Source organism: Rattus norvegicus, chromosome 4, assembly GCF_021556685.1.
Source record: "Rattus norvegicus strain SHRSP/BbbUtx chromosome 4, alternate assembly SHRSP_T2T, whole genome shotgun sequence".
Taxonomy (NCBI): Eukaryota; Metazoa; Chordata; class Mammalia; order Rodentia; family Muridae; genus Rattus; species Rattus norvegicus.
The window spans coordinates 121,484,726-121,495,830 of record NC_141537.1 but is presented as its reverse complement, the minus strand read 5'-3'; the positions used below and the strand labels follow the sequence as shown (position 1 = coordinate 121,495,830).

The 11,105-nt window shown below is 48.8% G+C and overlaps 1 protein-coding gene across 1 annotated transcript; it reads right to left on the bottom strand.

Moving 5' to 3' along the window:
• Nucleotides 1-2,911: 2,911 nt before the first annotated feature.
• Nucleotides 2,912-4,522, bottom strand: Gp9 (glycoprotein IX (platelet)). Its single transcript, NM_001031825.2, is given in 2 exon segments — nt 2,912-3,693; nt 4,460-4,522. Coding segments are annotated over 2 exon segments (570 nt in total). The 5' UTR covers nt 4,484-4,522; the 3' UTR covers nt 2,912-3,147.
• Between the last annotated feature and the right edge of the window lie 6,583 nt (nt 4,523-11,105).

Here is an 11,105-nt window from a genome sequence, read left to right as displayed (position 1 = left end):
GTGGTCATTGTTGACAATCCTTTCTCTAAGTTCTTTCCTAGGGTGGTGATTGAATCATGAATCTGCTCCAGCAGCAAATGCCTGAAAGAGCAGCCCTGTGCCGGTGCCTCCTCTCAGAGGAAACTCCGCAGCACTGTGCCCAGGGATTCTCCTGTCACTTGGTACTAGCTTATTTTTAGAGGAAATCTTTGTAGAATACATTTGGAAAAGAAAAGGCTTAGTAAGCTGTCAGCCGTGCTTGTCTTTGACTAGAGGAGTGCCATCATTTGTGCATCTCCATTCTACAAGTTGGATCGTTCAAATGATAGAGGTTCCGCAATTCTGGCATCTGGTTAGGGCCCCATGCTGTGGCCTGAGATGGTGGAGGGCACTACATGATAAGAGAGGAACTGAGCAGATCGAATCTCAGAAGAGATGCTGCTTAAGCTGATATGAAGACAAACTGGAGGGACAGATATTAACTCCACAGCAGGAGCTTAAAGAGATACATTGTTTTTTAAACAATTTTTCCTGGTGCTAGAGTTTGAACCCAATGCCTTATACATTCTAGGTGTCTTAGGATTTCTATTGCTGTGGAGAGACAGCATGGCCACGGCAACTCTTATAAAGGAAGACATTTCATTGGGGCTGGCTTACAGGTTATAGGTTTAATCCCTTCTTGTCATGGCGGGAAGCATGGTGGCGCACAGGCAGACATCACCATGTCTGGAGAAGGAGCTGAGAGTTCTACATCAGGATAGGCAGGCAGCTGGGAGAGACAGCAAGCCACTAGGTCTGGCTTGCACTTCTAAGACCCCAAAACCTAGTGACACACTTCCTCCAACAAGGTCACACCTCCTAATAATGTCACTTCCTATAAGCCTACGGGGGCTATTTTCTTTCAAACTCCCTCACTAGGCAAGCCTCTGTACTGCTGACCTGCATTCTCAGCCCCTGTTGTTTTTATTTATTTAAAACATTATACATAAAAAGTATTTTATGTGTGTGGGTACTTTTTGCTACATGTATGTCTGTGCACACATATGTGTGCCTAGTGCAAGGTGTCAGATTCCCTTCAACTAGAGTTATAGATGCTTGTGAGCTGACACAGGGCAGCTGGGAATTGAACCTAGGTCCTCTGGAAGAGCCTGAGGTGGTTACTACTCCTTTCTTGGTCGGGGAAGCAGAGACAGGGTGTGGGCTCCAATACCTTCTCCACATACCCGCAGTGCTTAAATTCCTCTCATCAGACTCCTCTTCCTGAATGTTCCAACCCTCTCTAGAGTGCCTCGTGCTGGGGCCCAAGCCCCCAATTCACCAGCCTTTGGGAGACTTTTAAGATTCACCATAGCACCTGGTCTATGGTGAAATTCGAGTCTTGTCTCTGGGACTCTTGGAGAATCAAACCCCAACTCCTACCTCACAAGGCTGAGGGCAGCTGGCAGGTTCTCACTGGATTGAGCCAGCTTGGCTAGTAGGGTGAAGGCCTATAAGTGCATATAAGAGTACCAGGAGGGGCAGGAGGATTGTCCCCGCCATGATGGGGCCAGAGACTGAAAGTTCCTTAGATCTGCACGTGCTCAGATCTTCACTGAGACAGAGTCTTACCATGTATTCCTGACTGTCCAGTACTTGCAGGAAACCACCTGCCTCAGCCTTCTGAATGCTGGGAGCTCTTGATGAACCACTTCTGGTTACCGAAAGGGTCATGGTGATCCGTCTATCAATGGCTTGGGGTCCATATCCCCCTCTACGCTAGGGGAGACACCTTGCTGACAAGATACCTGAGAACACGTGGAATTTCACACAGGCCTTAGCCCCAGCAGTAGATGCCACAGTTCGTTGTTGTTACATGTACCCGTGTAAAGGTTAATTTCTAACATAGGCAAGGTCTCACACTGTGTTCTGGGCTAGGCTGGTACTCACTATGTTGTAGCCCAGGCTGGCCCTGAATTTACAATGATTGTCTTACTTTGGTTTCCATAGTGCTGAGATTACAGGTATAGATCCACTCCCTGCTCTTTTTAAAGTCTGGTTTGATTGCCAACACTTAAAGAACACATGGTCAGGACCTCTGGAGCTTAGGGGACACTTTCTACTCAGTGGCATTGAGTGAAGCCCAGGTTGTCTAGTTGTCACAGTCCCCACCACTCCCCATTGTCTCCTCCCTGAGCGTCTGGCTCAAGCACTTTACTGAGTCCTGTGAGCCAGGGTCTTGTTGTACACTTTGTCCTCTTGGCCTTCGGGGCAGAACCTCTGACTCACGTGCCCACCCTGGCTGGCACAGTTCTTAGCTCGTAGGTAACCATGGAACTTCTACAAGTTCGGAGAGGGAGGGAGAGAGAGAGAGAGAGAGAGAGAGAGAGAGAGAGAGAGAGAGAGAGAGAGAGAGAAAGAATATCTGATGACTACTGCTTAAGGCAGGATGGGACCCAGACTTTGGGCTGCTGGTGCCAGCACTTTGGGAAGAATTGTTTTCTCTTTTGAATAAAGAAGCAGGCAGGGAGGAAGAAGAGGAAAGAAGTCATGGAAGAAGCAGGGAGCCCCCACATCCCCCATACTGGAAAGAAGCTCAAACACCAGCTGGGTAAAGCGCCATGAAGAGGCCCCCTCTCCTCTCCCCTCCCCTGGATCTTCAGTTCACTCTGTCCCACTCACTGCTATGCCCAGTGAACTTCTGTGGAGCCTGGGTGGGAGCTGAAGGCCTGCGTGAAGGGGCTGTTAGCAGAGGCCATGAGAGCTGGTCCCAGGACCTGGCTCAGGATGTCTAGAGATTGTGGAATTGGTTTAACTGGATGGAAAGCCTCCGGGAGAGAGTAGCCTCGGTGCTAAGTTAAAACAAAATGTACTCAGGGGTTTCTAGAAGAAGCAAGACTTAAGAAAATGATTATTTTGGGCTCATACAAAAAAGGCTGTGCAGAGGGTTTATTGCTGTCTTTTAAAATTACATTTATTTATTTGTCGTGTGGGCATGGCAAGGCTGAGGAGGTGAGATTCCATTCTCTTCTGAGGATCCAACCCAGGTCTTTAGACTGGGCAGCAAGTACCTTTACCCATGAGGTGGCCTCAGCCCACTCCGTGTGGGCTTTTGATAGCATGGGCTGACTGGGGCTGATGCTTCTGGGGACCTGGCTTAGGTCTGGGCTCTCCCTGGTTTTGGGGCTAGGTTCAGTTCCGGGACTCTGTAAATGTGTTCAGTAGACCAGCCAGCAGAATCAGGCCTAGCACAGCCACAGCCACCAGTGACACATCCCACCAGATCCCTGAATAGGCCCAGGATGGTGGCAGCTTCCAGCCACAGTTACCTAGCTCATAGCCTGTGAGCTGGCCCAGTGGGCGCTGGGTAGCCAAGTCCGGGCTGGCACAGTACACATGTGACAGGGCCTCGGGCATGTGGTCCTCCAGCCAGAGGCGTAGGTAGGTGAGGCTGCAGTCGCAGTGCCAGGGGTTGTGTGCCACCTTAAGTTCCCACAGCTGAGGCATGTGGTCAAAGGCACCCGGTGGCACTGAACGTAGGCTGTTGTTGGTCAGCAGGAGCTGGCGAGTGTTAGCTGGCAGCACAGGCAGGGCTGTGAGGCCTCGCCCCTCACAGTTTACCTTTAACCCCATGGTTTCCAAGGACTGGCAGGTACAGGGTCTGGGGCAATCCTGAGTAGCTGTGGTCACAGGCCAGAGCAGCAACAGGAGCCCCCAGGTAGGTATCCAGCAGATGGGCTGTGGGCAGAACAAGATTAGTGCTTGTCAGCGTGTACCAGGATATCTGTGCCGGGCAGGGTGTGCACCTTCTCTCTGGGCCTCTGCAGAGTGTTGGGTTCAGCTGGGGAAATGTGGTAGAGAGGAGCAGGGTCTTCCTGGTCTCTGGCAGAGATTCGAGTCTCTGCTCAGGAAGGGAAGCAGGTGACTGCTAAGAGACTCCAGTCTTAGTCCCTGGCCACAGAGAACAGGAACTGTCTTTCTGGATTGTACCCAGTCCTTTGCCTGGGCCAGGAGTCAGGCCAGGGAATGCGTTCAATACCATGGCCACTCTCCCATGATGCCTGATTCAAAAAACCTGCAGGGCTCCTGGGGTGGCAGCTCAGAGGGGAGCTCATAGACCTGTCATTCATGTAGGCTAATGCCCAGAACTGGGAAAGGGAGGCTCAGAGAGGGAAAGCACCTGCCCAGGGTCACCCATGGCAAAGTCCAGAGTCAGGAAAATGCCTCATGACCACCTGGTTCTGCCTGGTTTGCAGCCTTTTTGTTTCTTCCATTTGCTCGCCCGCCAGGCCCAACTCACAGCAGGCCTCTGGGGGTGATCACTGAATGACTCGTGAACCTTGACTCAGACAAGTTGCTGGTTGACAACTTAGAGCAAACGATCGTCCACTTTCCGTCTTTTAGCAGAGTCCAGCGAGAGACAGAAGTGTCCCTCTCTTTCTGCCAGCTCAGCTGGCGTGGACGCCAGGCAGGAGGTCATGCTGAAAGGAGGAGGACTGCTTACCTGTGAGGCCTGGGCTGGTGCCATCCTGGTCAAGGCAGCGGTGGTGGTGTGTGTGCGAGCTGTGTGAGCCGGCAGTGTTGCTTGACAGGAGGAAGGAAATGATGAAAATAGCCTGGCTTATCCCCTAAGGACAGCCCCGAGGGCCTGTCAGGGCCAGGAGGCACCCAGGGTCCTAGGGCTGCAGACCAACCTCACTTTAAGGGAGGGGTGCCTCTGTACCACAAGCAGCCTGTGGTCTTGTGTGATCAGTCTGTGGGCCAATCAAGGTGCCCCTTGCCTGGTGCTAGTGGCTGGCAAGGAAGGGCTTCCTGGAGGAGGAGAAGAGTGATGTCTGGCTGTAAGTTTTCCTTATAGATGTGGGTGATGGTCCTGGTGCTTCCCTTCCTGAGGTGTGGTGTGGATGTCTATTTATAGCCAGTCCTCCCTCTCTCTGAAGGTGGTGAGGGAGGCTCCTCTCACTCTATGGCATCTTTCCCACCTATCGGGCCCTTCTCGGTCCTGTTCCTCATAGAGTTGCAAGTTTGCAGGGCTGAGCCTCTCGGAGACATGGTCCCAACTGCAACGGAAGACCAATATTTATCTCACGTTTACTTTTCTAGTCTCTTCCACTTGAGTGTGGAAACTCAAGAAACCTCTCTTTTCAGTTTAAAGAATGCTTTTGGAGGGGCTGGGGATTTAGCTCAGTGGTAGAGCGCTTGCCTAGGAAGCGCAAGGCCCTGGGTTCGGTCCCCAGCTCCGAAAAAAAGAACCAAAAAAAAAAAAAAAAAAAAGAATGTTTTTGGGGGTTGGGGATTTAGCTCAGCGGTAGAGCGCTTGCCTAGCGAGCGCAAGGCCCTGGGTTCGGTCCCCAGCTCCGAAAAACAGAAAAAAGAAAAAAAAATGCTTTTGGTATTACAAGATATTAATAAAAATTGGGCTTAATGGTGAAATAGAGTCATCATGCAATTAAAGGTTAAATCTGTGTGTTCTTACAACAAACCACAAAAACCCCACAGTTGTGAATATTAACCAAGTCAATTGATACTTAACAGATGACAGAGTTCTTGGGCACAGAAGTGGTGAAGTCCGGGCTGGAGTAACATTTGCTGGAGCTCCTGGGACAATGGGAGGAAGGATGGACCACTGGGGAGAGTAAGGGACCCCTGACCAACCCTGTGGTCATGGCTGGGGTTGGCCAAGATGTTGATCCTGGCTCCTTGGTCTGGAGAGATTCAGATGGGTATAGGGTTGCAGGGAGCAGCAGTGCCACCATCTAAGGGAGTAGGGTTGGAGAGGGAAACTGAGGCAGGGAGCAGCATCTAAGGCTCACTGGATCCCGTCAGCAGGGACAGAGGCCAACATCCTGTCAGCAGGACAGAGACCGCCAATATGGCCTGCTGCTGGATCCTATGCATTCTTCAGGAGCAGAAGTCACGCTGGCCGGAATCAGGGCAGAGGCTGACAGCGTCTCCTCTTACTCTTACACAGGCCTCTCGCACCTCTGCAGACCGGCTGCTGCCCACCCTGTATAGGTCTTTGGACGAGGCTGGTGACTGGGTCTCCATCTGGGCCTGTGGAAGGCCTGTGCTTTCATTGCAGCGTCTGCCCGCTTCTGCTTTTGTAGAAGGGCTGCATATCCACAGACTTCTTATTGGGAGAGCTCTGGTTCTCCAGGGCAGGCTAGGTCCTTTCTGGGCCCTGAGGTTACACCTGCCCAGAACCTACTTTCATGCTCTTGTGAGGACGTTGCCCCTGGTAAATGCTGGCCTCAGCCTCTGCGAGCTTTTCCTCCATTTATGGTAAAGCTTTGTGCATCAGGAATCTTCACTGTCCTGCCCATCTTCAGGGTAGCTGGTTTCTCCTCAAGGTGGGGTCAGAGTCCCTGGGTGAGTGTGGATCCCACAGACCCCAGGCTGTGCTTCTGACCAGGCCTGTGCAGGCTCCTAAGACTTCCTTATCTTTAGCAGATAGAAGTGGCAGCAGCAGCAGCAAAAACAACAAAATACTCCACAAATAATTTATCTTTCTTAAAGGAAAATGTTCAAAAGAGTAGGAAGAAGAAAATAATATTTTTCTCCAAATCCCAATATGAAGTAAGAATGCCTTTGGGGGGGGGTGCCGTTAAGGGTGCAACTCAACATAGAGAGTTTGCCTAGCCTGTGTGAGGGCCTGGGTTTGGAGTCCCCGAGCCATATGGTTAGCAATACATAAGTCTTGGCGAAATAGGTCATTCAGAGCCCTTTCTCTCCTCGGCTCTCTCAGGCTTCCACTGTGACTAAACCCACATCCACAGCATCTGTCATGGAGGCTCAGCACTGCTGTGTGGGTGTGGCTTCCTTAAGGAATCCTCTTATCTGGTTTGCACAGGGCCTTTGTGGTGCTGAGGGGATCAGAAGTGTCTCCCCTCCCTGGGGCCCTGGAACTGTGGCTGAGCATGGTTAGGATTACAAACAAGTACTGTTAAACGCTGTTAGAACTGTGGCTTGTCGATCATGAGATGCTATAGTAAATATTCTTTAAGTGCTATTTACGAATAATAAAGACTGCCAGGAGCTGTTAGACAGGTCCTTACTCTCTCCCCCACCCACTTGGAGCCAGGGTTTCTCTGTGTAGCCCTTGCTGCCTGGATCTTACTCTTGTAGATCAGGCTGGCCTTGAATTTAGAGTCTGCTTGCCTCTGCCTCTGGAGTTCTGGGATTAATCTCGACAGCCTTGGGATGAGGATTGTCAACCTAGTGGCTCAGCTCTTCTCTTGTAGTTGGCCTGGACTGTTCTCACAGCAGTCCTGCTAAGCTGGACACTGACTGAATGGATGGATGGCTGCCTTGAGGAAGCTGCACCTGACTACAGCTGCTTTCTGCCAAAATACAACTCCAGCTTTCACTAGTTCCCATGGACTAGCAGCTGTTTTTATCCAGATCAGATGAAGAACTGGTCTCAGCCTCCCTATGTAGTTGAGGAAGATCTCAAATTCTGGGTCCTCATGCCTCTACGTACCAAGTGCTGGAATTACAGGCCTGCGCCACTTTGTCCCTCTCAAAGACAAATCTTATTCTTTTTGTTCTCATCTCCCTCCTCTTCTTTCTCCTCAGGATGGCTTTGGCTATTCTGGCTCTTTAGTAGTTCTGTACATCACACACACACACACACACACACACACACACACACACACACATACACAGACACACACACATATACACACACATACACACAAACACACACACACATACACAGACACACACATACACACACACACATACACAGACACACGCACATATACACACATACACACACATACACACACACATACACAGACACACACACACATACACACAAACACACACACATACACACACAAACACACACACACACATACACAGACACACACACATATACACATACACACACATACACACACATACACAGACACACACATATACACACATACACACACATACACACACACAAACACACACAAACACACACACATACACACACAAACACACACACATACACACACATACACACACACAAACACACACACACATACACACACAAACACACACACACAGACACACACACACATACACACACACATACACACACAGATACACACACACACCACACACACACTCACACACACACAGACACACACACCACACACACATCACACACACACACATACACATACACACACACCACACACACATACACATATACACACACACAAACACACACATCACACACACACACAAACACACACATACACACACACGCATTTTTATTTCATGTGTATGACGTGTTTTGCCTGCATGTATAACTACACCACATGTGTGCCGGTACCTGCAGAGGTCAGAAGAAACATTGAATCACCTGGAACTCGAGTTGTAATGGTTGTGAACCCATGTGGGTTCTGGGAACTGAGCCCAAGTCCTCTGCAAGAGTAAAAAGTGCTCTTAACCAACCAGCCATCTCTCCAGCCCCTTTATAGGGATTTTAATATTTTTCTATTGCCATAGAGAAAGTCATTGATGTTTAGATAGGAATTGTATCAGTTCTATAGGTCACTTTGGGCAGTATGGCCCTTCAGTATCATGGATTCTTTTGATCTATGAACATGTCCTCTGATTTTCCTCTTTCTTTTCTTTTCTTTTCTTTTTTTTTTTCTTTTTTCGGAGCTGGGGACCGAACCCAGGGCCTTGCGCTTGCTAGGCAAGCGCTCTACCACTGAGCTAAATCCCCAACCCCCTTTATTTTCTTTTTACACTTTCTCTCTCTCTCTGTGTATGTATGTGTATGAGTGTATATGTGTGTATGTGTATATGTTTTTTATGTGTGTGTTTATGTGTGTGTATATGTATGTGTGTATGTGTATATGTATGTGTTGTATGTATGATGTGTATATGTGTGTTTATGCATGTGTACGAGTGTATGTATATATGTATATGTATGTGTGTGTGTGCAAGCATGTAGCATGTATGGGTGCTGTAAGACAGAGAAGTACTAGCAGGAGTCAGTGCTCTCCTTCCATTATATGGACTGTGGACTTGGAGCACAGGTCGTTAGGTTTGGTGGCAAGCACCATTGCAGTCAGCTTGTCAGCTCTTTTACTGAATACTGCACTGACGGCCAGGCAGTGGTGGCACACATCTTTAATCCCAGCATTGGGGGGGTGGGGTGGGCAGAGAAAGGAGGAGTTCTGTGCACTAGACACTAAACTTCCAACTTTATAATAAACACATACAGAAATTGTCACACAGAAAGGAAACGCCATTGTTTCTCTGCTTGGCACAGCTTTAAGTTTTTATGTGGTCACAAGAAAGAGGAATATGGGGGTTGGGAATTTAGCTCAGTGGTAGAGCACTTGCCTAGCAAGCGCAAGGCCCTGGGTTCAGTCCTTAGCTCCAGAAAAAAAAAAAAAAAGAGGAATATGTTCTACAGCTTCTTTAAATTCATTTTTAAATTTACTTATGTTATTTTCTGTATATGAGTGTTTGACCTGCGTGTGTGTCTGTGTGCCACATACATGCAGTCCCACATAGCTCAGAAGAGGACATCAGATCCATGGCCCTGGATTACAGAGGGTTGTGAGTGAGCTAGCATGTGAGTTTGGGGAGTCGAACCCGGGGCCTCTGGAAGAGCAGCCAATGCTCCTAACTTCTTTCACCAGGGTCTTTTTTGACTTTGAACATTCAGCGAGTTCATTGTGCAAATGGACTGCTGCCTTTTCAGTGCCGAGTAGTTCTTTGTTATAGCAATGTATACGAATAAGTGTAACGAAATGTTTATAAGCAACTATATAAGACGATAGATGGCATTATTAGGCTCCAGAGGATACTTTTTTGTTTTGCTTTGTTTTGTTTTCAAGGCAACGTATCTCTGTGTAACAGCCCTGGCTGTCCTGGGACTTGCTTTGTAGTCCAGGCTGGCCTTGAACTCACAGAGAGATCCCTGTCTCTGCCCAGATTAAAGGTGTGGGCCACTATGCCTGGCTAAACTTTACATCACTCATGCACAAAAACAAGAGATTGGGATTCTCATATGTTCTTATGAGCATGCAAAGAGCCGCTCTCCTTGCCGTAATTTATAATCCCAACATTTTTATGCACTCTGAACAGTGAACCACTCTTCAGGGCTTTTATTATGAACAGAAATAATTGCACCAGGGCTGATGGCTCCAGTACTCAGGAGGAAGAGGCCGATTGTCTCAACGTTTGAGACCAATGTGGCCCACATGGTAGGATCCAGGACAGCCAGGGCTACACAGCAAGACTTCATCTCAGAAAAGAAGAAAAGGAGGAAGACCGACTAACCTGGACCCTTGGCAGCTCTCAGAGACTGAGCTACGGACCAAAGTGTAATCCTGGGCTGGACAGAGGCCCATGACACGTAGGGCTGCCTTCTCTGGCCACAGTGGGAGAGGATGTGTGCAGAGACTTGACCTGCCAGGGTGGGGGGATACCCAGGGGGCCCGCCCTCTCAGAGGAGAAGGGGAGGGGGAATGGAGGGAGGGACTCTGTGAAGGGGGGATTGGGAGGGGGAACAGCATTTGGTATGTAAACAAGCAAACAAATAAACAAACAAACAAGTAGGTATATGTATGTGCCAGTGCCAGTGCTGAAGAAGGCTTTTTTGTTTTTTGTTTTAAAAAAGACAAGACAAGGTTTCTCTGGGTAGCCTTGAATGTCCCGGAACTTGTTCTGTAGACAAGGCTGGCATCCTCGAACTCACAAAGATCTGCCTGCCTCTGCCTCTGCCTCTGCCTATGCCTCTGCCTCTGGCTCTGGCTCTGGCTCTGCCTCTGCCTCTGCCTCTGCCTCTGCCTCTGCCTCTGCCTCTGCCTCTGCCTCTGCCTCTGCCTCTGCCTCTGCCTCTGCCTCCCAAATGCTGAGATTAAAGAAAGGCATGTGCACTGGCTAAAAAAGGCTTTTTAACAACAAGTATGAAGCACACAGCCATAGTAAATAAAAGAAATATCTTGAATTAACTAAACTTGCAAAACAAAAAGTGGGGGAGGAGTTTGAGAAATTGGTTAATATCAACAGAATCTATTCGCATCTTACAAGACTTTATTGATTGAAAAGACAATTTAAAAAGCCCCACAAGTTAATAGAAGATCTCATGTTACTTGCTGCCGTTAAAATGTAGAACTGGTTCACGGAAACAA